Here is a 26,510-nt window from a genome sequence, read left to right on the forward strand (position 1 = left end):
AGTTTAGGGGGAGAATATTTTGTCCTGCCATGTTGAAAATAAAGTGGACGGCAGTGAACAAATTACAAGAGCTAGTGTCTACTTAAGAAGCACCAGTGAGGTGTTCACTGAACCTGCTCACACCAGATGACACAAAACACTTAGGTGGTACTTGGAGAGTTCAGTACTCTCTGAGGTGGTATGCAGTGTAATACGTTTGAGAAACAGTTCTCTAAATAATTTGTACTTAATGTTTTCTATCCAGAGGTTGGAGCCTGCATGTCCCAGTGGACGTTTTGGCTATTCAGAGGGTTCATGTTTTGGCACAGAGCTGGTTAGATCACCACCACTAACTGAATTTAATTGTAACAAGTAACCAACATCATGCTTAATTTTTCACCTCTCTAACAAAACAGATTTCACGAACATCGGTTCAGAATTAAACAAGTTACAGTGTAGTGAGGTCTGCATCTCTCAGTACACACTGTATTTGTTTGCTAGCGGACCTTGATTGCTCCAATATGGTTCCCACACAGACACAGCGGCTCCCTCACAGTCAAAATGGGGGCGTAGATAACAAAATGTGAATTTATTCATATTGTATCATGCCTAGATTTAGTGGCTTGTAAGATGTTGGATATGGTATTAATGAGCAGATCCTTCAGTTCCATGAGAACAGCCAAAATGTGTCCTGCAACAGACTTGGTAAGCCTTGTTTTTAGCCTAGCAGTTGTTGATAGCTTACAGTAGAGCCCAAAGAGGGAATTTTTTACCTCAAATTATTCAGACAGTCTTTTGAAGTAGTCAGGATGGGTCAGAATGTCCTCACAATATAGAAACATCTTCACTACGATGGTTTATAGCTCAAACTGGTCCTCATAAAGACAACAATACCAGCCCACAGGCACACACACAGTTTATCAGTAGAGGTAGCCTGTTTTCCCCCGTTTGCACCTTCGCTTTGTTAGAGCGGCGTTATATTTAAAGCATAAAGATGCAGCACAGAATATAAAGCAGTTTAATCCAGGTCATGTGACTTTCTTTATCTCGCCACGTTGCCTCTGCCTTCAGCTGCAGAGAATAAAAGCCAAGGTTAGGGATGCATAATGGCAACAGCTTCCACTGATACAGAGTCATCCACCTGCTCTCCAACATGAGGGTGCTGCAGGGATTTGCTGTTCTAACGTTATCTCGGCCTCTACTCTCCGCTCCTTTCCTTTCATTTTTCTTCTCTCCTTTCCTTCATCCTCTCCTAATTTATCCAATTATAGCAGCCTGGTAATACACAATGCACCATACTCCTAATGAGGCGTTTTGTCCAATTTGTCTGGATCAATGTATTCTGTAATGATTTCCAAATCCCAGTGTATTTATTACTGCGGTTCAAAAATTCCAATTTAATCAAACATGATTGCACTAACAACATTCCCCACTGTAAGATTTATAATGATTAATTTCCAGTCAGCTATTTAACACTCCCCCGTGGCTCCCTCTGTCTCTTCCCCTGTCATTGTTGAGTTGTGTATGTGTTGAATTTAAATGCTCAGAAGAGAACAATAAATTTCAGTCAGATTTGCCAAGAACAGGGCTGCACAAGGAGGATGAGACTGTCATTTAAACCGAGCCAGATGAATGTGCTGGTCCCTAAATGCTGTGTGTGTGCTTGAGGATGCATTTAACAAAACAAAATTATTCATCCAAGCCGTCTCCTTCAGAGGAAATGGCAAGCGAAGTTGCAGTTGGTTGTGTTTTTAAGCATCACTTCCATTCCATTCCATTTGAGCAAACAGTAATTTACTTTTTACTAGATATTCACTCCCACATCTGCTGTCTGAATATCTGACTAAAATTTAGCTAACTGCAAAAGTCAATGTGTGTGTGCTTATGCACGTCTATCACTCATTCTTGAGAACTATGACAAAACCGATTTTGAATTGTTGTTGTTTTTTTTCTCATTTTTACTCTTCAATTATGCTGCAAAGAATATTTTAAAAGATAAAACTGTTGGCTATTAAACTTTGTAAGCAATAAAATTCTTTATTAAAGTCAGAATTTCTTCTCCTTTTTCTTCTTCTCATCATTCTTCTTCTTCTTCTTCTTCTTCTTCTTCTTCTTCTTCTTCTTCTTCTTCTTCTTCTTCTTCTTATTATTATTATTATTATTATTATTATTATTATTATTATTAGTAGTAGTAGTAGTAGTAGTAGTAGTATTTAATTTTAATTTTGTCTTTCTCCTGCCGTTGCCATTACCGAGTTTAGTTTGAATGAAAGAGGGAGAGTTTGCTTGCTCTTGTTACAGAGCGCCTGGATGATGTATTTCTGCTTTTACATCAATCCCAGTTGAGAGCGGGTACTGTGATTGGTTTCCTTCTGTGAGGAACACAGCGTGTGGCCAATTACATTTTAGAAAAGAAAAAACACCGACAGCTGACTTTAAAGCTCTGCTTCGCCTAAAAGTAACAACAACCTTCCTAGAAACGTAGTGGAGTCAAAAGTACAATACTTGTCTTTGAAATGTAGTGGACTGAAAGTCAGAAGTTTCCAAGAAAACAAATACTCAAGTAAAATACAGATACTCGAAAAATGTACTTAAGTACAGTACTCAAATAAATGTACTTAGTTACTGTCTACCACTGCTGATAGCACACACCCGATACCACGAAAAGTAGCCACTCGATACAAGTAAACATTTTAAGAACCGTCAACACGCAGAGTTCAAGACGTTTGCTGATGTTAACCCTGTTTTTTTGGACGCGCCGTCATCATTAGTGAGGGACTTGCTGTCCTCAACATCATCCATTGATGACTGCAGCGACTTTGGAAACTGTTTGTAAAATTTCATGCAAGTCCATGTAACACTGAAATAAATGCAGAGTCCACCTGTAGACCGCAGCCAGCCGCTGTCCAATAAGTCCTGGCGGGTGTAAACTAGCTGAATGCGTTGGCTAATCAATCCGAAGACGAAGAAAAAATACTGCCGCCCCTTTCTTCGTAATAAGCTGCTACAACTTCTCCTTGTGTACGTATTCTTCGCCAAAACGGCCTGACAGCACAGGACACACAACTTCACTGTTTGTGATTCACAGCAGGGTAAACAAAACTGTTGTACATATGGTACCACACTCATACCTGTCCCCCCTAAACAATGACAGGTTGGAACTAATTAGCTCTTAGACAAGAGGGACATGAAGAAAGAACTTAAATACTACACATGTAAATGTTAAATTATAATACTAGGTAAAATGCTGTAAATGATAATGAAATAATTATCATATATAACACCATTTATAATGATAAACTTAATTCTGCAAGTCCATAATGTGAAATTATTATACTGAAATATATCACATTCACAGTAAACTGCACAGCTTAATAAGGAACACAAAATCAGTAAAGTAACTTACTACAAATAACCTAAAAATGTGATGTGTACAGTAACCATGGTTACACTTGTAGCAGGAAACAGCAACAATGATTTGTTAAATTTTGAAAGTGACCATCTAATGAAAATAACACGTTTTAAAAGTTATTGTAAGAACTTTAATGGCATTATTAAGCCCTTGTATCGGTACTCTGTATCAACAAGTACCCAAATCTAAGTACTTGTACTGTGTGCATCCCTAGTCACAATACAATATGATATGATACAATACAAGACAATACAATGTGTGAATCTTGACATTTTCATTGAATTAATGCTACAGTTGTAGAGAGCTGTTAGTTGCAGAAAGAAATCCTGATAATAGTAAATATAGTAACAGTAGAGACAGAGAGAAGGAGACATTACAGTGATGTTTACATCTTATTATGAGTCTCGTGTGTAAATGAGATCCTGTAGCCTAAATGAGAATCTGTGAACAAACTTTAAAACTGTATCAGTATTGTTGCAGTAAGATGATGTGCTGCTGTTTCATATGAAGAGTGCTGTGGTTTTGATCAGTGTGGAGGAACAGTGATGCTCTGTGTTACCTGCTCTCACAGTCACATGACGTCTCTGTGGGTCAGACTCGTGTCTCTGTTCTCTGCTGTCAGACATCTTTTACATAAATGATTTGCAGCAGTGTTTCTCATCTTTCTTATAAAACACAAAACCTATTCCACACTTGTGCATTATGAAAGTTTAGTGGTGCGATGCAGTACACTGTCACTTCTGTTGCTGTTTTCAGCGCCGTCTGTTTTGAGTAAATGAAGAGGAGACACAGGAGAGGGAGGAGGGAGCGCTTGTTTTGTGTGATCAGGGCAGCAGGTGCCCAGTGAGAACAGTGCAGGCAGAGGCAGGAGGAGAGACAGAAAATGGAGGAAAGATGATGCCAAAAATGAAACACACACAGATGTATTGATACTCTCGTGCTGCATCGATTTGTTTCCAATTCAAGTTCAGCTTTTTACTGATACTGGCCGATGCACTTGAATCTTAAACATTAAGTCCTATGACTTGGATGTATGAGTGAATCGTTACACCCCTACTTCTAACACATTTTTAAGTTGTTTCAGGTTGTAAATTCTTGTGTTGGACAAATGTTTCCAATAGGAAATTGTTGATATACATGCCAAATATTGCTCTCCCCACACCCACCAAACTCCATAGGAAAAATCAGTAATTTGACCTCACAGAACATGGGAGTTTCAGGTCTTCCACTGCCTCAATCTGTCAATGCGTGTGTGTTATTATGCAACTTTGGTGAATCTGAACTGTCCTTTTAAAACACTAAAGTCACATAATAACGCAAACTAACTGTTGGATCAAGGCAGCAATAGACTAGCACCTCCCGTGTTCTGTGAGATAAAATTACTGACTTTGTTTATGGAGTTTGGTTTGTTTGGAGAGAGTAATATTTGGTGTATATAACAACAGTTTCCTATTGGAAAAGCTGTCTGATAGCAAGGCAAAGATGAGAAAATATTCTTAGTATAGCGTACACTTAAACTGATATTGATTTTTATAGGTGAATCCTTTTTAAGTGGCTAAAATACATTTTGCTGCTGATCCTGTCCACAGTGGTTCATTGCTTAGCTTCTGTGCCGGTGCTCCTCTCTGCTTCTCCAAACTGGAGGTGTGTCAACCGCCATCTTCTGTATATAAAACACTGACTACAGATAACTACATCATACAACCCAACTTCAAAAAATCTGAACTATCCCTTTAAGAAGAACTATTTAGAAATAGCCAGTCTTCTTGCTTATGGTCTCATTTGTTTATGTAGGTCATCATAAGTAATCATTATAAAATCATGGTTGTTTCATAACCAGTTAAAAACTCTATGGAGTTGCTTTTACAGAGCATTCCGCCTCCACCCTGAAATTTCAGTCTGTCATTTGTGGCTCATAGTGAAATGTCTTGATGACTATTGGATGAAATTTTCTACATGACTTTGGTCACCCTCTGGCTTTTCCTTTCGCACCACTGCCACTCTGTTCATTCAGTTATACGTCTTCTACGTGATGGATTGGCGCAATGTAGCCTAATGACTCCGGCTGGCCTGTTTGTCTTCAGGCGCCACCATGAGAATGATTTTGTTTTTTAATCTGTCTCAACAATTATTGGACAGATTGCTGTGAATTTTGGCACAAGCATTAATGGTTCCAAGATGAGAATTTATAATCACTTTGATTGCCTTAACTGTCATCTGTTGCCATCATTAGGCCAAAATTTTAGCCACAGCTGTAATTTGTGTTTAGTGCTAATTTGACAGCATCACAAATCAGCTGAAGTTCAATGCAAGCGTTGCTTAAATTCTTTCTTTCTGCAATATCTGCGCATGGAATCAATTGTATGGTGTAGGTTAGAGAAAGATTGTGGATATGGTTAAACAAAGCTGGCACTGTTATCCCTACCAGGTGTAAGGCAGGAGGGGATTATGCGATCGCTTCCATGTGTGCATGAGTCAGTGATGTCAGCTTGTCCACAACTAATCTCAAATACAACTGGTATATACTGGCCCAATAGTTTTATACACATTCATAACTGTCTGCTGAAGAACCTCTGTGATTCACAATTTTGGAGAAACAGCCATGGCCAGAAGTGTTATGTTTTGAGGTCATTCCATTCTGACAACTGACTTCTCATTCTTCTTAACCGGCCACTAGGGGGCCCAAGAAATCAACAAATGCTTCAGTTTGATAGCTCGGGACAACATCTTAATCATCTTAATGTTTGTGGAACTTTGCAGACCTCTTCTGGTTGCATCTGGCAGTTGTGGTGGTATTGCAGTAGGTGCTTCACCATCTGTTGCCTGGCGTGGATTTGTACTTTAGTGAGCGACTTCCTGTGACAGGATGCAAAGTAAAGCTTACAGGCATGAAAGTCAGACATGCTACACATCCATCCACCACCTCAAGGACAAGGACACACTGCTTCCTGTATATCCTGCTGTTTTTTTATCAGTGTGTGGTCAGTGTCCTTGTGCTCCAGTGTATATCAGTCAAACAACCCCACCTGTGCTCTATTTGCTACCTTTTTAATGACAAACACATTTTAATGAGATAGTTGTGATATGCTACTTGACTCTGCCCAAAAATGTGTTAACCTGCAACAACACAAACATTGTTAGCAGGGCTTTAGGATAGAGGCAGAGGGGAACAAAGAACCTGAGAAAGGCAAAAAAAAGAGAGAGAGTAAAGGGGAGAAGTAGAGGTTTAAGGTGTAGTGCTGCCATGTGGTAAGCTGCTGCTGTGGAGTTGAACTGCATATCTACCATTTTCTATTCATATTCATTACCCTAAGCTGCTTTTTCTCACATGCCTGCAAATAGAACTAGGCTATAGTGATTTTCTCATTATGCTGGTGCAGGTGTGAAAGGTGCTTCCTGAGGTTCAGACATGCACAGGAAAAAAGAAACCCAGAGGAATCAGAGAGATGTCTGTGCTGTAAGGAAATGTTGTATATTACAAAATGTAAGTCAAAAAGAAGCCAACAACAATGGACACACTTATTTATACATCTAGAAATTCAAGAGGGAGATGCAGAAAATAACAAAAACAGCAAACAAAAAGAGCGAGAGACGTGATGGTAAATACATGTAATGAGGAGAGTATGAAGATTAAAATGAACATACACACAAACTGCATCTGTTCACTGTTTGTGCACACACTGCAAGTGCTAAAAAAATAGCTAACAAGGGTCAGCTGTGGAAGTATGTGGCTCACTGTGCACCCCTATACTGCTGCCTGCATGTATGCATGTGAGCGTTCATCCTCTCTGACAGCCAGCAGTCAAAACACTGTGTAACGTGAAGCTGCAGCTTTTGTCAGGAAACGTCTGAGTCATTTAAACATGCGAGCAAAGCTGTGAGGATGAAACATGCAGGTACGAGGGGAAATAAAGTGCACTGACAGCTATAGGGGCGCTACATTGATCACTGTCATGTTTACTGACTGGTGTGTCTTTGCATGAATCTTAAAGGGTCTGCCAAATTACACAAGGCATATTTTCCCTTGTCCCCTCTAGTGCGGTCAATGTGGCCAAAAACTAGAAAGCAACTAAAAACATTGTAATGATAATCATTGTTTATGCTGTTATTTTGTGAGGTGAAAATTCTCTTTAAATATCCTTGTGTCAGGCAGAAACCTCACATCTCCAAAACTGAGGAAATGGAAAAAAAATGTTTTACAACTGAATGCAGCATAGTCAAAATTAATAGCTCTTTATAATACTTTTCCACTGTTAAATCGTTGTAAAAAATAGACAAAGTTTGACCAATAGCACTGATTTATGAAAAAACATAAAAATGTCCATGATGTGATTTTTTATAATCCAAATAGGTGGGCAGAGTAACCCTTTCTGCACAAAGTCTCACAATTGATGTATGTTAAAGATACTACAAAGAACTTCAATATTATGTTGATTTTGGAGGCACCTGTGAACAAAAGCGGTAGTGTTTCCACCACCACAACCACAAATTATGATGTCAAAAATAAGAATATTCACATAAAAATCTACTGTTGCTTCTTTTCACCTGGCTAACGTGCTACTCACTGTAACTTTGCCTGGGAAAATGTAAACCTCTGGCTCGTTTTATCTAATTTCATGGAGAATCCGACCCTGTGGCAGACATTAAAAATATCTGGATCGTAAGAGTCAGTCTTCTCTCTGATGGTCTCATTAACTTATGTGGGTCATATAAAGACATAAGTAATAAATTGTAACTGTTTCCTAACCAATTAAATACTCCTTGTAGTTGCTTTAAGAATATAATACAATAAAATTGGCGTTTGCTTTTGTCCTTTCAGCCACTATTTAGTGTCAATTTTGGCCCTTCTAGGAAAGAAGTTTTGGCTTCTCTGGTCAAATGGCAGCTCTCCATGCAGGATATTATGGTTTTAGTGGTCCAGGTCTATAGATTTATGTCTCTGTTTCTTCTGCATCAGTTGTCTGTTCTTCAAAATCGCCACCATAAGTCCTGTCAGTGCCAGAATATCAGTGCACATGTGAGGGTCAGCATTTTAAGGTGAAAGTTCAAATTCAGTTTTGTTGAGCTTTGGCAGCAAAATCCGGGCAGAAAAACAAAGCAGTGTGCACCACTTTGGCTCAGGAAATTCTGCCCAGTGTGTTTCAGCAGCTGGCTTTGCAGGATCACATGAGCATCCATCCTGCCCGGCGTCAAGTTATGTGCTTGTGGCTGAACCACAGCGGTTGGGACCAATCAGCATCCTTTGAGGAATGAATATGAATGACAGCAAGTCATCGGGGTACTTTGCTCTTGCGTCATTCCCCTGCCCCTTTTTTGCGAAAACAACCACCCTAATTTGACTGGTGGTCAATATAAATTCCAAGCTCTTCACAAGTTTAAACACATAAAATAAGAAAAAAAAACTATGCTTCATCTTTGCCGATCAAAAATCAGCGTTGTTACATAGAAAAAAATCATGAAATAGGGGTCTTTCAGTCTGTCTTCTTCAAACTGGACAAACCTGACATACAACTACCTTATTGATTTTCATGTATTTCACGCTTCTGTTTCTTTTTTAAAACATTATTTTGCTGTTTTGGTTTCGTTGAGCCATTCTAAAAGAAGGTGTGTTATGGTGGGGCCGTATTTTTCACAGTGAAGACTTGTGATGAAGAGTTTGCCACAGACACACATACTGACTGGCCACTTTTACAGTGCTTGTTGGGGCATGGCTGTGGGACGTGACTTATGACTGCTTTCATCCATTGGCAGCTACAGCTGTGGTTTCAATGTGACAAAGTGAGCAGTAATACAACAAAGGCATTTCCTACAGTGGTCACCGTAGATACTGTGATAGCATCAGTTATATCAGAACTGGAGAGTATTTCTTCAGTGAAATAAGAGCAAAGAACCACACTGAAGGCTTTTCAATGGAAAATATGTTTTTAGTCTTCCCTGACTGGTTCCTTAGTTCGATTGGTTGACATTAGCTTATCATCATCTGCCAAGTAAAGTGCCTGCCCTTTTCCAAACAGTGTCCAAGGACAACATCTTAGGTGGTTCTGTGTAACAAACCATCTGGCACATCAGGTTAGCTGCAACCAGTGTGGTTGGTCAACATATCATGAACTAGTTCTGCTCAAGTATAACAAGACTCTTCATCTGCACTTGCACTGTAAGATAATATTCAAAATATCGATTATCATGATACTTTATTTTGCAATTCTGTATTGATTCTCATATACTGAATTGTGACACATGCAAGATACAAGGCAATTGATAATTTGAGGTTGTGTTTAAATCCCCAGCCACTTGATAGCAGTGCTGTTATCTAGTGGCTGCTATCTTTCCTGTCCTGATTGCATAAAAAGTCAACTTTTTAAACTTAAATGTTATGCATATGATGGGTCAATCTTCATACCAAGACACTGTTCCCAAAATTAGATTTAAAAAACAGCAATATATCATCTTGCTTACAGTATTGCAGTATATTGCAATATTTTAAATTGCAACCACTGTATCATGTATATATTGTATCTCCAAGATTCGTGCCAATACACAGCCCTAATCTGAACAGTGTTGCACTTGAGTGCTTGGTGAGTGTGAAAAATTAGTTTTTTCAAATTCCACCTTTCACTGAATTGGTTGGAGCCAGAAATGCCAAGAGACAGATGTTTAACAATTTGGACAAATTCAACCTAAACACAGAGAGACACTACTGGTGGGAAGTGAGAAAATACATTTTTATGTCATTTGAAACATTGAAATTTAATTTGAACAGCAGTCAGTCAGTTTTTGAACATCAGGTCTGTGGTTTACCTTTGATTGCAACTTTTCTTTCCCATAGCTATCAATTTGTTTGGTTAAGTAAAAGCAAAATATCCAATTATGCACAGTAAAGCTGTCCTAAAAATATATTATGTCAGTATTTTTCCTCTGCAACTTTATCTTTATATCCTGTAATGTTTTCCCTCGACGGAAACTGAATTATATGAAGAAATGTAGTTTCCCCTCCCTCAAGCCAAATCCATGTTACTGATCTCATAATGTTACTGCAGACAGAGACTTCCATGTAAATGATTCAGTGCTGCCTGGAAGCGGACCAGCATGTTTGAATGTTCCCTGCCTGTGTGACCTTTACTCTGTGTCAGACTGCTTAACTTTCTGCCTCTGTTACATCATAATTTTACAGTCATCATTTTCAGTCTGAAGAAGAGGAACTACTTTATTAATCTGCTTAAGGAATGTCAGTTTTTTCACTTGCAATTTGCGCACACAGATCATCCGTACATCTTCTCTGTCAACTCATCAAACATGGCTCCTCTAAAGGAGAGAAGAGAGAAGGGATTCTGTCTGTCTTTCTCTGTTGGACCTTCCTCCCTCTCATCCTGTCTGACAGAGAACACAGCGTGGAGCCTGAGGGGGGGACTGAACCTTGATTGGGGCTGGCTGAGACCTTGATTACACCAGAGCTAATTCCTTTCTCATCCAAACTGCTCTGCCGCAGGGGGTGATGGGTAGAGCAGCGTATATCCTTGTTAAGGCTGCATAATTGAGGAGAGAGGTTAACAGATAGGTCAAGATGAGGGATGTAGCACAGAGTATAAAGTCACTTTGCCACAAATTGTTTGCAAATGAGTTTGTCCCCTTTCTAGGTTGAAATGATAATATTATTGTTGTGAAAAAATTCATTGAGCTGGGTTTTTATCCTTATTCCAAAATGTCTGCTTGCACCAAGAAGAGAAAAAGATTGTATGATTCACCCTTGAATTTAAAGAATTAATATCTGTAACACTTTTGACATGCAATTCAGAGGCAAACCAGGGAAAAAACGGTGTGTGTCGTCTGGGTAAGAACACAGTATCCACTCTTCATGATACATCCATGCTTTATTCTAGCACTTTCATACTGTGGGGTATAAGGAACATTGCAGCTTCTTAAAGGTGCTGGCAGAGCTTTACCCTGGATATCCACGGGATATACTGTACAATTCCACCTGAGGCAAGAGAAGGAAGGAGACGACATGAATGAGAATGCAGTGGTTTCCTTCTTTTAATATATATGACTATTGATATACAGTGGAAATACAGATGCAAAGTAAAGATAAGATATGATGGAAATGTAGCACAGCGATTAGATTAAGTACAACCAAAAATCATCTGTTATTACATCAGTCATAAATCCACAATATAACTCCAAACAATCTGCCCAATAATCTGACAGGGGCAGGACTCTCCAAACTCTAAAATATATGTTTTTTTAATCCATCTAGATTTTTGGCCTGAGTTGCAGAGTTTTGGAGAGATGTCTGTCTTCTCTCCAATATAATGGATCTAGATGGAACTTGTCACGCTCAGAACGCTAAAAAATACATTTGAAAAACTCAGCAGCAGTAGTGTCACTTTCCAGAAATCATGACCCACTTATTCAAGAAAATCCACAGACCTTGTGAGCACTTAAATAACTTTTCATTGCACCAAAATATACCCAGGAAGAGTATAACCGTGCAAAAGGAAGCGTGCATCGACTCATGGATGAAAGGTTAGAGCTCAGCTGAGGACGCCGTCACATCCCACGCTGTCACAGGCACGAGCCTCTCGTCCACGCTAGAATATATTTAAAATATATTTAGCAATATATTAAGAAGAGAGACTTCCTTTACTCTGAATTTGATCACTGCAACACATTCCAAAATATTTGTGACAGGAGCATGTCTAACTCTGATACATCAACAGTCAGTCAGTCAGTGTTTGTGAACTGAGGACACTACTTGTTGAAGTTTTGAAAGTGAAATTCTTTCTCATTCTTGCTTGATATATGACTTCAGCTGCTCAACAGTCCAGGGTCTCTGTTGTGGTGCATAATGCACCACATGTTTTCAATGGGAGACAGGTCTGGACTGCAGGCAGGTACCAGTCTAGTACCTGAACTCTTTTACTATGAAGCCATGTTGTTGGAACACGTGCATAATGTGTCTTGGCATTGTCTTTGCTGAAATAAGCAGGGACGTCTCTGAAAAAGACGTTATCTGGATGGCAGCATATGTTGCTGCAAAACCTGTATGTACCTGTCAGCATTAATGGGGCCTTCACAGATATGTCAGTTACCCATGATGCCATGGGCACTAACACACCCCCATACCATCACAGCTGCTGTCTTTTGAAGTTAGTGCTGGTAACAATCTGGATGGTCCTTTTCCTCTTTAGCCCAGAGGACATGACGTCCATGATTTATAACAACAATCTGAAATGTGGACTCATCAGACCACAGCACACTTTTCATCTTTGCGTCAGTCCATCTCAGATGAGCTCAGATCCAGAGAAGTCTGCAGTGTTTCTGGATGTTCTTGATATATGTCTTTCTGTCTTTCTGTCTTAACTTGCATTTATAGATGCAGAGACAAACTGTGTTTGCTGACAAAAGTGTTCCCGAGCAAATTTAGTGACATCCTTTGTGGGTTTTTAATGCAGTTTTTTATTGCAGTGCTGCCTGAGGGGTCAAAGGTCACAGACATCCAATGTTAATTTTCATTCTTGCCCCTTACATGCAGAGATTTCTCTGGATTCTCTGTATGGATTGTAGATGGTTAATCCTTAAATTGACATTGTGTGCTGAGAAAGCTCATAAACAGCAGCAAACACCAAGTGATGATTCTTACCTTCCTTACTTGTGAACGACTGACCTTTTAATACCGAGTCATGATACCGTCATCAGTTCTGTCATTTACCTGTTTACCTGTGGAATGATCCAAACAGGTGTTTTTTGAGCATTCCACAACTTTCACAGTCTTTTGTTGCCCCTGTCCCAACTTTTTTGGAACGTGTCCAAGGCATCAAATTCAGAACGAGTGTATATTCACCTTAAGTGACCCAGGGCGAAGTTCATGAGCATGCAGACCATTGGATCTTGAGTGAGAGCCCTGTGTTTGACCCATCCATCTATCAACTCCACCCTCCCCCTGCCTATGCAGACTTTCTCGCTCTTTATACTGCTCCCTCATGATTACTACAGCCACTAAAGTTTGCTGCTTGACAATAAATGTAAATATGGACCGTAATAAACTGGTGAGCACAGGCTGTATAGTCAATTTTTGCACCAACAGTGCTGCTGTCAGAAGAAAGTCATTTTCTCTCCATCTGTTACCGTTGCTATCTTTTGAGAGGCAGCGTTCACACGTTCTTTATTTACCACTACATTACTGCTTCTATCCACACTATTTGTGTGAAATCCAATAACCAAACTCTTTTCTCTTTTTCCTTTCCAACACTCTCCCCTCTTTATAGCGCGACTTCAACTTTCTGGATCGCCAACCCCAATAACAACCTCATCAACTGTGCTGCTGCAGGCTCAGAGGTGAGTTTCTCACTTCAGCTTTTCACTTTCTCTTTCCTCACCCGCTTCTTCTCCTCCCCACACACACCCCCCACCCCCCACCCCTCCACCGTCTCTCTCCAGGTGGAGGTCTGTCTCATTACCACGTTGCCAGGTCAGATTAATGGCTGTGTACTCCTATTAACTTCAGAATCAAGTAGACAACAGACAGAGGCACTGCACCGCTTTCACTATGATCGAGTGCCAATTATGATCATACTTCTGGGATTTCACAAGGATACGTAGAGTGGAATGGAGTCTCATTTATCCTCGCCAGTGTAATAACTGTTCTCATTTGCATACCTGCCAAGAACAACACAGAAACAGACAGGCTGACATGCAGAATGGCAAAGTGCAGTTACATTTGTGTAGGAGTGTGCATATGTTTCTGTATGAACACAAAGATCTCTACGTACATCTACACACATGCACGGCTTCATTATTATTCTGTGTTTACAGTGAAATCAAAAACTTCCATCTTGAAAGTCTCTTTTTCATCTGTATATGTTTGTGTGTGATCCATCAGGAAACAGGTTTCTGGTTCATCTTCCACCATGTGCCCACCGGCCCCTCGGAGGGGCTCTACTCCCCGGGACACACTGAACACACACCTATGGGCCAGTTCACCAACAACAGAGCCCATTCCAACTACAGGGTGAGTCTGAGGACAGACGGACAGAAGCTGGGGGGGAGGAGAGGGACTGGGAGGAGCCAGAACCTTTAGCACTACATGGTTTATATGTGGTTGACTCTTTCCACTGGATCATACCAACAAACTCAATATCAAAACAACTATAATATGACTACTGCTCTGCCCTACACAGGAAAAAGGCTTTAACTTTATTTTTCAAATGAGTTATAATGATTTTTGTGACATAAAGACATGTCATGTCATGTGGACAAATATCAAATGTGTTTTATTTTGGAGAAAATAGGGGTCATAATTACAGTAACTGTTTAAAAGCCCTGGAGAAACCAACTGTTACAGTATTAACATGTAAATTATATGCAAGAAGCTTAAGAAATGTATGACCTATGTGTGCTATACTGCTATATATAATAACAGTATATATAACAACAGTATAGAAAAAAGTAAGACCACAGAGTCACAACTCACAAACTCACTACTACAATGGCTATGATCCTAGGTGTGAAAATGCATTGCATTAAAATTAAGAAATCAGTGTCATATTTTATCAGAAAAGGTTTGATGGTACTTAATATTTGTTCTATTGCAGCATATTGCCTTTTATATTTAAAAATCTAATTTTATATGATCTAAATATAAATATTAGCAGCTTCAAATGCTCAGAAATATTCCAAAACCATTGAAGTAATTCAATTTTAAAAGTTACTTGGAACATCACAAGTGTACTGTAATATAATAATAAATGTTGTAAATAAATTAAGAAATAAATAATGATGTAAGAAATAACAGTAAAAGGTTTAGTTTCATTTCAGACTAAGAATTTGACATTACACTGCTTTTTGAAGTCAAAGTGTTTAGATAAAATGGAAGTTACTGCCTGTATTTTTGATGTGACCCAATATTTTGTCGTAAGCTCTGCAAAGGCCGAATCAGAATAACCTACTATAGAGCCATAATATTGCCACACATCCAAGTGTCTGCCTGCTGCTACTTTGGCCCGACAACATATTCAACTCATTCATTCTAATCATTATTTATAACAAAACCAAACCAAAATAATGTTTAAAAAATATATATAACAAAACTCTTAAATAGGCTGTAAAGCAGGTCAAGTAGCTCTCACCTGGGTGCTTCACTCAGGCTCATGTATAGACAGCCTTCTCCTGTGATCGGGTCCTTTTTGACAGACCAGGAAATGCTACATGAGTAAGAACAAATTAGAACATAATATACTGCACTAAAGCTTATTTGGTGATGAAAACACAATATAACAGAATAATATTATAAGATGTCACTGTAATCACTGCCACTGACAGAAGTCTGTCTGTCACATGGATAACCACTGTAAGAGGCACAACATTTGTACTAGCATCCTGAACCTAACAGTGAGGGACGGTGGCACAGTTACACTTCATTGGGCTCTTACAAGCAACTTGCCTCACCACCCCCCAGCACAATATCCCTGCACTGGACCAGTGTGTTGCTGGTCTCATTCTCCTTCCCAGTCAGCTGATGTGAGCATAGTTTAATGTCTTTACCATCATATTGCATCATGCACACAGTAATGTTTTACAAAGATACGTAGTAAATCCAATTTACCCGACACCTCTAACAGTTACTAATTAACTCCTATCCTATCAATCATTCAGGAAAACTCTTCCCAAAGATTTCACAGTTTATTCTTATTCTAACAACATGTCTGACAACATTATGGAAAGGATCCCTGCAGAGATACACCTTTCTTTAAAGTGCAAGATCCTTCTAGTTTAAGCAGAACCAGCCACCAGAATCCACTGACAAAACCTCTCTGACTACAACTGCCTTGAAAGGTGTTATTGTCTGTCTTCTGGTGTTGTTAAGGGTTAAAAACTAATGGATTGATCAGTTAGAATGGAGTGATATAGTGTCCGTTCCTAGCTAAACAAAAAGGACCGTATTCTTTAACAAAAAGATCTAACACTGTAAGGATCTTTTCCATAATGTTGTCAGACAGAATAACAAACCTAAGCCTGTCAGTGGCAAAAACTTTTAGTGGACGTTTGATGTCACAGTTGGCTGAAGGGATTACATTGTAGCATAATTTTGCATCTGACAGCTGCAGCAGTCCTCTCTTAAGACTGGATTTCAATTTCTGAATTTCAAATTGTCCCGATTAGTCACTTAGACACAAAAACATGGAAAATTAGGGTCCAGACTGAAAAATACAGACTTTCCCCTTTGAATGTCTTTTGTGGCTCTAAAGAAACTGAAATTTTGAGAAAATAACCTTGATGAAGTCACAGTGATTCATAGCATTTGAAAGAGGTGGGAATTTACTAGACTAGGGGGATCAAACGGAACCCAGCACTGAGATGCATTATGGGAAATGTAGGATCTAAGCCTTTTGGAGCTTGACCCATAGTAGATACTAAACATCTCTGCTGCGCTGATTCTTTATTTTAATCTGTCTCTCCTTTGATTTAGAGAATTTGCTTTATAAAATTATAAGAACCCTCCAGGTGTTCAGCTTTTGTTCATTCCTTGGTAAGAGACTGACACAGGTGACTGTTTCCATGGCTTCCCATATGAGATGTCAGTAAATCACAGTGACCTAAAAATATTAATTACTGATTTATTGGTGTTGTTTCAGTGAGGGCTTAAAGAGGCTGAAAACCAGAAGCTAATGCAGCATATTGATACGTTTGGAGCTTAATGCAGTTTTCTTTTTAAAGAAATGTATAATTTATCAGCCTTTATTTTAAATACTGAAAACACTCCATCACTAAGAGCTAAAGGCAGAGAAAAACAAAGTGTCACATGTGACCTGCTAAGTAAGAAAGAGAGGAGGAGCAGGAGGTGAATAGTGAGAATAACAAAATCGAGGCCAGACACAACAGACACGGAGAAAGTGAGCCAAAAGAGAAGGATGAGATGGAGAGGACAGGAGGGAGTTTGGAGACGCCCGCGGCATCGAGCACAGCCCAGCGCAGCTCGAGCAGAGAGAGATTTATGAGGCGCTGGTGGAGAGGAAGTGTTATTGTTATCTCCCTCCTCTCTCTGCCCCCAACAGTGATCTCTTTTCTCTCCCCGTCTCTCTCTATCCTTCCCTTCTTCACTTTTAATTTGGATCATCCTAATGGGAGCATAACTCATGTCAGACTGCCACCCCGGGATGTTTGTGAGAGGAGAGGCTGTGTCAGGGCTGCAGGTTGGCCATTCAGAGCAGCAACACCGAGCTGCTGTCTTTGTTTTCAAGCGGCAAACTGGCTGAGGATGGATTCTGTCATTATGACTATTTTTATTCTATGGAAGGAAAAGATGTGCTTCAAGAGCTGCAAAACAACTTGTTTCTTAGCATCGGTACTTTGATGGAGGTTGCATTTAATGCTTCCCACCTATTATGGGATTTAAAGCTCCACTAAGTGAGATTTTACATTTATCCTTGGGGTTTTTTTTGAAGTGGGGTTGTATCAGGTACTTATCCAAAGTCAGTGTATCATCAGCAGTAGATGGCATTTGACAAGCCCTGGTAACACTCTGTGTTGAAGTACGTGTAATAAGTATCAGTCAGTCAGTAATAAGGCTCTTATAAGATGCTTATTAACATTAATGTATTAATAAGACTATATAAGAGTTAATAATAGTATAATAAACATGTTTACTGTGAGAATATAAGACATTTATAAGCAGCATTTAAAAGCTTTATGAGTTTCTTGTTCATACTTGTTTGCAATAACATTACAAACAGATTTATTGAGTTTAACCTATTATGTCAATGTTAAACCTTTAATAAGCTTTATTAAGATGTTGACATACATTATTATTCATTTATTAGCAGGTAACTATGCACTGTGCACTGTTGTTATTTTACAGTTACCTGTGAATAGTGCTTATCAAGGTTAATTAACCCTTTATTTTGCACTTGTTAACAGTTAAAGATGACTTTTTTCTTTTTCAAATTCTTAGTATTTTGAGGCTTTTTGCCTTTATCGGATGGTGACAGCCACAGAGATTACTGTACATTTCTTTATTTATCAAAACTTCAATATAAATGCTTCTGAAGAGGTAAAAAACTGATATGGCAGCTGCTAATAAATGCATAATAAATTACATAGATATCTTAATACAGCAACAATAAAAGCTTAGTAAAGGTTTAGTATAAGAAAGTATAAGGACAGTATAAGAAACTTTTAAGGCTGTAATTAACATTCCTGAACAGTCTATAAACTGTTAACAGTTTGTTTATATTATGAACAAGTTTATAAGTACTTCTCTCACAATTAACATGTTAATTATGCTGTTATTAACACTCATACACTTGGCATGTATTATTCAAATTTTGAACTGAGGGTGCAAAATATTAAACTGGAGGTGCAATGCAGGCTTTTTCACCCAGAACCAGACCTGTGTCCTACAAACATACAAAATTTATGGATGCATTTATGACAATTACTCATAATAAAGTATGAGAGCCGTGCAAATTGCAGGAGTTTCCCAAGGGAAACAACAAAGCAGTAGTATTGTCAGTTTGGTTTTGGGTTGGTTAAGTGTCCCGAGCACAGCAAAATAATGAGAAGGTGCAGACAGAAGGCGGGGTTACTGTGGATGCAGGCGCCGCCACACACTTCTGTTGGGTCGAGGGTGATGACTTAGAGGGATTATATTTGCATGAGTCTACACAGGAGGGATTTAGTCGTTTTAGGGCTTAAGGCAAACCGAGGCACAGGGCTCTCCATGTCCCTTGTTCCCCCTTTTTCAGTCCTTGAATAAATAAACTTTTATTTATGGGGGAGTGTGGAAGGTGGATTAAGGAGTGTCACAGCCTCAGGACAAGGCTGCTCTGGTGGTGTGGCAGAGGATACTTCTGTATCTCTTGCCAGACAGCAGCAGGTTGAACACACTGTGGCTGTGGTGGTTATTGTCTTAGTGTTCTCCCACCTCTTCCTTTTTTCAGCACCACTTGGGTAGCTTTGCTTCATTTTTCAACTGAAAATGTTTGTTTGTTTGTACACCACTCCAAGCCATTTGTTTGCAGGAGTCGTCTCTTCATGAATCATTTCCACAGATATGCAGTATGATCATAGAATAGTCCAAATTAATAGGGACTTTTAGAAAGACATAATAAAAAGGGTTTTTAAAGCATGTTTATGTTAAGGAACTCTTGGTAGCTTGGAGCCTATAAGGTAATTGCCAACCTTTGTCTAGTGGCAATTATCCACCCTGATTCTATGCATCCTTTAAGTGTTTGGAGGTGGAGTTTAAGTTTTTTCCAATGGAAACCACTGTTATGTAAGCCAGACATCACTCTCTCCAAAGCAACCAGACCCCACTGGCAAATATGCAAACATCACAGAGCACATGAGTTGCTGTGCTACCACAGCCCTGATAGGTTAATTAGTTTGTGATTTTGTGTGTGAAGTGTTAATTCAGAGGTTGATACTTGTGATGACACAAACATTATGCTAATTGTGCTATGCTACTTTGAGGTCCCATGCAAAAGAGAGAAATGAAATTAATAAGAATAATAAGTGAATGTTTTATTTCACACAAGAAAATGCATTGTGAATGAGCATAGACCAACTTATTTGGCAAAAACGTCTCATGGTAAACCTCCTTAAACCCATGAGAGAGCAGGACAGAGCAGCTGACAAAAGTAGGCCAGACCAGTTCTGAACAGGGCTTTAATGTAACTTTCATAGACACCACCTACAGGGACACCAATCCAAAGCTGGAAAATTGCCATAGACTAATAAATTTTACAAGCGTTTACTGTAAAAAGACCACATATAAAGTCAAAGCATGTCCCACTTTATTTTTAATCTTTAATTTACGTGGTGAAGTGTAGTCTGTATTTTCCTTGCTCTTTTGTGTTACTGGCTGACCACACTGAGGGCTTTAATTGATTAGTTAACAAGCACAGAGTGCCATGAATTCAAACACTTCTGACTGTTAATGCAGTTAGTAAAGTAACTTGTGGGTCTACCATCTAAATTAAACACAACATGATGTCTGCAAGGGATAAAATGTGCTGGACTGGTGAAAGTGAAAGCCCAAAGAGTGCAAGAACACTGGATTCATACTTTATCCGAAACACTTATGGGGTGAAACACTGGCAGAGATTGCAGCATATGAGAGATTTACCTTCAGTAGTTGGATGTAGCGAAACGCGCCTCTCACTGAAGAAAATCTCCTGAACAATCCATCCAAAAATTTCACACTAAGCGAGTTGAAGCTCAGTCCCTCAGCATGCATGCCACAATGTTAGATACAGCTGAAGCTGAAATCGAAGGGAAAGCTGGAAAGGACCTGCTGAAGCGTACAGGCCAGATGCCAAACAAAGGTGGAATAAAGTTAATTAAAAGTTAGTTAATGATCACTCAGTTAAAACGTATGCAGCAGCATCTGAATGCAAAAACAGAATAAATCTGTCTCAGCTTAATAGTAAGGCCTTGAAAACACCAACTGACTTGTTTAAATGAATTTGGTTTGTAATTTGTATTTTTAATTAATTGTAAAATATCACTTCCATGAAGCTGTTCAGTCAGGCAGTGACAAATCACAGGCACTCCACTTGGCATTTCATCCTCGCAGCATTAGCAAAGGTCAAGCTGCATGCGCACTTTATATCTATGTTTATTATAATGTTGATTAATGTTGAAATAGCATTCTTCTGCCTCAATAATTATTAATACCACCAGATAATATGCTAAAGGCTTGAAACACACATACATTGGGATAGTGTGCTTCTGTTGCCAGGATAGAAAATGTCTAATTTTTAGGAAGAATATTGATCCCTACTCAGAAAAAATAGCAGAAGAAATAGTGTTCGTGTAGGTTACTAAGTAGCCCGGCATGCTAATAGTAGGACAGACACACAAAGACATTGTTTAATCTATTCTTATACTTTTGCTCCTATATTTTTGGATTTGTAAAGTCAATGAAAAGAACTGCACTCTAAAGGTTTTAAATGCAGAGTATTTCTCTGGCTGTTTTGAGTCAGTTTATTTTATTCGTCTGCCTTCTTGTTGTCAAAAAACCCTTAATGCTGCTTTCAACTATCACACACACAGGCCCGCTGATTTGAAGTTACAGCCCCCTTTATGACATTATAAAACAAATTCACATTTTTTGAGATGACAGCAGCTTCCCACTTACGTTTTAGTACCAGAGCGAGAAGTGAGCGGGTCAAGGTTAATTGGCAGCTTTATTAAATGTACCACGAGCACTGCCAGGGCCACAAAATTTAGCAGCATATTCACTTCGACTGATGAGATAAATGAGAGCAGCTGCAGCTGGTTTAATCAGAATGCACTGCTGCTAATTAAGACCTGATGCAGGGCTGTTCAACATGTGTCTGCAAAGGAAGAAAAACGTCTAAGTTCCTCTGCTACTGAGCCTGATTTATTGGTTGAAGAAGCCAATAAACATGTTTCATAACTAAACTCACGCACTCTTGCATAAAGGGAGGAAGTAACACTAAAATAATGGTTTCAGCACAACTAAAAGGTTAGTTATTGAGTAAAAATTCCAATAACTGGAGTGAAGCTTGAGCTGGAAGCCTGTATTCATATTCCTTTCACATCAAAAATAGATCGTATTGCAGTGCAGTAAAAAATATGAAGAAACACAGTCTGACTTGTAAAGCTGAGTGTCTTTCATAAACACAACTTCATTTATTCTTTATCATTGTGTTTGTGTTCTATTCTGCTTGACATGTAGTTCTCTCTGTTCCAGGCTGGGATGATTCTTGATAACGGAGTGAAAACCACCCAGGCAAACGACAAGGACAAGAGACCCTTCCTGTCTCTGGTTGGAGCCAGGTCAGACTCTGTAAATCTCCTCACCCTGTGACAAACAAACACCCTGCATGACGAGCCACAGTCACATCACACCCAGCATAATCCAGCATGATGGATTTACAGACGGTCATGTTTCCTGCTGATGTTTTGTAACTGACAGATTGGTATTTAGTACGATAGAACCGCAGCAGGACTGTCACTTTAAATCTTACTCGGGAAGGATTTCTTGCCTTGAAATCAACTCGAGTGGAAGTGCAAAAGTAGAATACCAGTCTGTGTAAGAGTCCCATGTGGTCCGTGTGAAAGGACCAGTGTCATCCTGACCTCATCATTTCACTGTGAATACACCCTCTTCAAAGTGCGGACGTCTCGTCTGTCTCAGGAAGCTTTCTCACAGATCGCTTCGCCTGAAAAGACGTCAAAAGCAACTTGTAATGGAAAGTGGTCCAGACTGGAGGGGAAGTATATGAACAGACTAAATCTTAAAGGTCCAGCGTGTCAGATTTATGAGGATTTATTAGCAGAATATGGCAGAAATGGAATATAATATTCACAAGTATGTTTTCATTAGTGACTAATCACTGTAAATCAATCAAAATAAGAATCATCCGCCATATTGTATCAACATGCAATAAACCAGGACAGATAAACCAAACACTGGCTCTAGATGAGGCCTGTTACATCCCCCTCCAGAGGCTTTGACAAAAAATTATATGGATATAACAGTTTGTTTATGTAACATTTTCATTTAAATTTAAGCCTAAAGTAATTCTAACATTCTCCAACTGTAAAAACGTGTAGTCTATACACCGAATAGCAAAAATGTTCATCAACTAAAATGTGCATCATAGCCTACGCCTTTTCCAACACAGTTTGCCAGTGGCAAGTCTTGCTTAGCTAGCTATGGATGCCAAATCCCAAAAAAGAAAAATCTCAGTGGGAAATTGAGAATTTCATAGTTGAATCTCAAAGCAGATTTTTTTGGGCTCCCTTGTGAGTAAAGGTTGCAGACCCCTGTTCTGCACACTTGAAAGGGGAGGGTGAAGGTGAGGTGCTTGCAATCTGCAAATTCACTGATTGAGATGATCAAATTAGATCGTTTCAAATTTCCAGGCATTTTAATATAACTTCAAATGAAGCTATGCAGTATCAAACACAGAGATTTATCTGTTCTGTAGTTTCTTTCTCCTGGGCACCTGACTGTATAGGTGAATCCATCAAAGTACCAGAAATTAACAAGAAGCCTTTCCTGCACTGGTGTCTCTCTACAGTATGAGCGTGAATAAATGCAAGCTGTCATAGAAAGTTTACAATTATCTACTTTTACCCTTAGTTTTATGTAACTTGGGGTTGTTTTTCTAGAGCCATTGTTTCCAACCAAGGCTTTATTGTCAGAAATGAACATCAGTTATAATTGCTTCCATTCTTAGAATAATAATAATTAATTATCACAGAGCTGAGAGGTCACAGAGATGTAACCTACTATTTTTGAGTGAGGACACAAAAAAATGTCTTTTTAAATAGTTCTGTTCAGACTTTTTTATAATCAGAGCAGACAAAGCCTTGTGGACCTTCTGTTTTTTTTTTGGGGGGGGGGGCAGACCCCAGGTTGGGAACCAGTGTTCTAGAGGATACTTCTGCATGGTGAGGAAATAGACAGTTAGAGGAAGGAAGTAGTCAAGCTGAGTTCTAAATGGAGTTTTTAGCCTGCTAGTGTAGTCTTGCAGAGTCAGACCTTTGTTCATGGCTCTGTGTAACCAGGAGCCCTCGGTGCCTGTAGCCCGATAATGATCAGCCACTGCTCTCCGGTCTGCTACAGGAGCAACCAAGAAAACAAGGCAGGAGAGAAAAAAATTACTTGATTCGATCAAGACTCAAAGACTGTAATGCTTGAGATCAGTAAGAAGACCAGGACAAGTATCAGGAGGAAAAACATACTGAGATCGGACTTGAGTAGTATGGAAAATTGTGTGGAAATGTGGAAAAGGAAAGCTGGTGAATGCCTACAGGAGACAACGTTATTGTCTGTCTACTCGTCTCCATAATTAAAACCATGTGATGTGATTAATCCTCTCAGACAAATTTGTTTGGCTGCTGGTGTATCTGTTCACAGACTACAGAATAGCTGTAGATCAAGTATTTGTGATTGATACAGGTGTCATTTTGAATGGAACTCTGCAGGCCTGTATAATTAAAACACTCTTCCTGTTATAATTACTAGGGCTGGGTAACGTTTAAAAAATTAGGATAAAAGTACCAAAACCAGTACTCTTAAAGTGTTACTGATAGTAATATTTATTTGATACCTTTTTTTGACGGTATTTGATGTCCATCGTGATCCTTCAGCATTTTATGCATCTTTTTTTTTATCAGACGCCACAGACATATCTTTGCACATTTTGGGGGCATCTCAGCACGCTGAACTGCCAACATTATGTAACTTAAAGAGCAAGAGACTCTGACATACCCCCCACTTCAGAAACCACCAGAGAAAGTATAGAGGGTGAGGCGGCAAACATTAGCCATGCTGCTGCGTTAGCTGCTTCAAGTGAAGACCTGAAAATATTCAATGCATTATATGTATTAGGCGTTCCCTGCCTCATTGGCTCTCAGCTAAGGGGAGTGTGGCCTGAAAAACGTTACCTACCCCTGCTGCAGATGTACGAATAGCATAAAAAAGCTGCAGGATTACAGTAACAGATGTGTTTGTAACTTAGTTAAGTACATATAATCAAATGCTAACATTACCTTTCTCCACTCTGTGCACTTCTGTGATGCTGCTGCGTTGTTTAGGTATGGCCCCCACCAGGATGCTGACCCCTTCAAACCCAGAGTCCCTGCTCTGATCCACCACTTTGTAGCCTATAAGAACCAGGATCACGGAGCCTGGCTGAGAGGAGGGGACGTGTGGCTGGATGACTGCCAGTGAGTACTGCAAGGATCAAATACTGAGCCATACTTATATCCCTCTATGGTACATATGATGATGCTGGTTGGTAAAAAAGTAATGTTTTTTAGTCATAAAATAGATAAAGTAAACATAATTTGAAGAAATGTTAAATCTATTATTTTGTTGGGATAAACTTTAGGAAGTGTTACCTTAAAGCAACACTGTACCATAATGGGTAAGGAATATAAAATGAGAATTATTGTTGTTAATTTGAATAAAATTTATTAGAACAGTGATGGAAAATATTCAGTTCAATCACCAGTTTAAAATGTATGTCATTTGAAATTGAAAAACATTGAAAATGAACTCTTTTCATTAGTTTGTTTGTCTGCATGTTACCTTCAGGCAACATTGTACCATTGTGGAACAGCCTGTAGGAATCAATGAGTTAAAGAGAGTAAACATATTTCAATCAGGAGAGACTTCATTCTGAGTCTGCGAAATATATTTTATTAATGTGTGTGTGCACAGTCTGGATGAGAAATGTGGAAAGTCTTTGGCAACTAAACCCCATCGTGACATCATCATATATAAGAGGGTAGTGAAGCTGCGATTAAAGTAGGAATCCTACGACGAAGTCTAGACACTGGTTGGTGGTGAAGAGATGACTGAAGATCAGGATGTGATGAGGAGAGGACTTCTGATGAGTTCAACCTGGACTCTGGTTATGAAGAACTGGAGGAGGACAAGGTGGAGACAACTATCAGAACTCAAAACAAGACAGTGAATCACTTTCAGAGTTTGATCATTTGTGTTGCATTTGAATGCTTGTTTTCATGTCTTTCCTGACAGACAGTATGTTGCAACCACTTGTTATTTTGCAGCCATCTTTGAATCCATCACTGCTTATAAAATGGTTTTTGATGCATTTTATTTACACCCTGTCTAAATTGGTTAGAGAGTACATAAACCTAAATACACAATACCAAAATGTCATGGCGGTAATCCATAATGGTACGGTGTTACCTCAAGACAGAATTTACATTTTAATAGTTTTCCATGGCTTAATTATTATATAAAGTTTATTAAAAACAATTTAAAATTAGACTTTTCACTCTATCTAGTTTTTCCAGATTGTAAAATGACAGAAAAAGACATTTTCAGACCATTTTTGTGGAGGAGGATAAAAAAAGGGATTTAAAATGACATCCAGAGAGTTATGTGACAAATTAAAACCCTGCTGTTATTTTCCTTAGAGTGCTGCTTCTTTTTTAAAGTATTGCACTATAATTTAGGATGTACTGTGTGAATGTAAATGTATGTTACCTAGAGGCAACACTGTACCATAGAGAGATATATAAATATCCAAAAAAAATGAGTGAATATATGTTTGTCTGCATGAAGTTTGTCAACTTTCAGTGCGACTAAGCGTAGTTGAAAATCCTAATTATG

At 39.0% G+C, this 26,510-nt stretch overlaps 1 protein-coding gene across 1 annotated transcript in view; it reads left to right on the forward strand.

The window, feature by feature from the left end:
• The window catches only part of cemip (cell migration inducing hyaluronidase 1), a 328,468-nt gene that overhangs the window by 267,862 nt on the left and 34,096 nt on the right, over positions 1-26,510 (forward strand). The window contains exons 15-18 of the mRNA XM_084722276.1: positions 13,654-13,723; positions 14,268-14,396; positions 22,104-22,189; positions 24,962-25,093. Coding sequence (XP_084578402.1) covers positions 13,654-13,723; positions 14,268-14,396; positions 22,104-22,189; positions 24,962-25,093 — 417 coding nt within the window. The remainder of the gene's footprint in view (positions 1-13,653; positions 13,724-14,267; positions 14,397-22,103; positions 22,190-24,961; positions 25,094-26,510) is intronic.

The sequence above is a fragment of the Lutjanus erythropterus genome, chromosome 1 (assembly GCF_056507025.1).
Source record: "Lutjanus erythropterus isolate fLutEry1 chromosome 1, fLutEry1.hap2, whole genome shotgun sequence".
Classification (NCBI taxonomy): Eukaryota; Metazoa; Chordata; class Actinopteri; order Lutjaniformes; family Lutjanidae; genus Lutjanus; species Lutjanus erythropterus.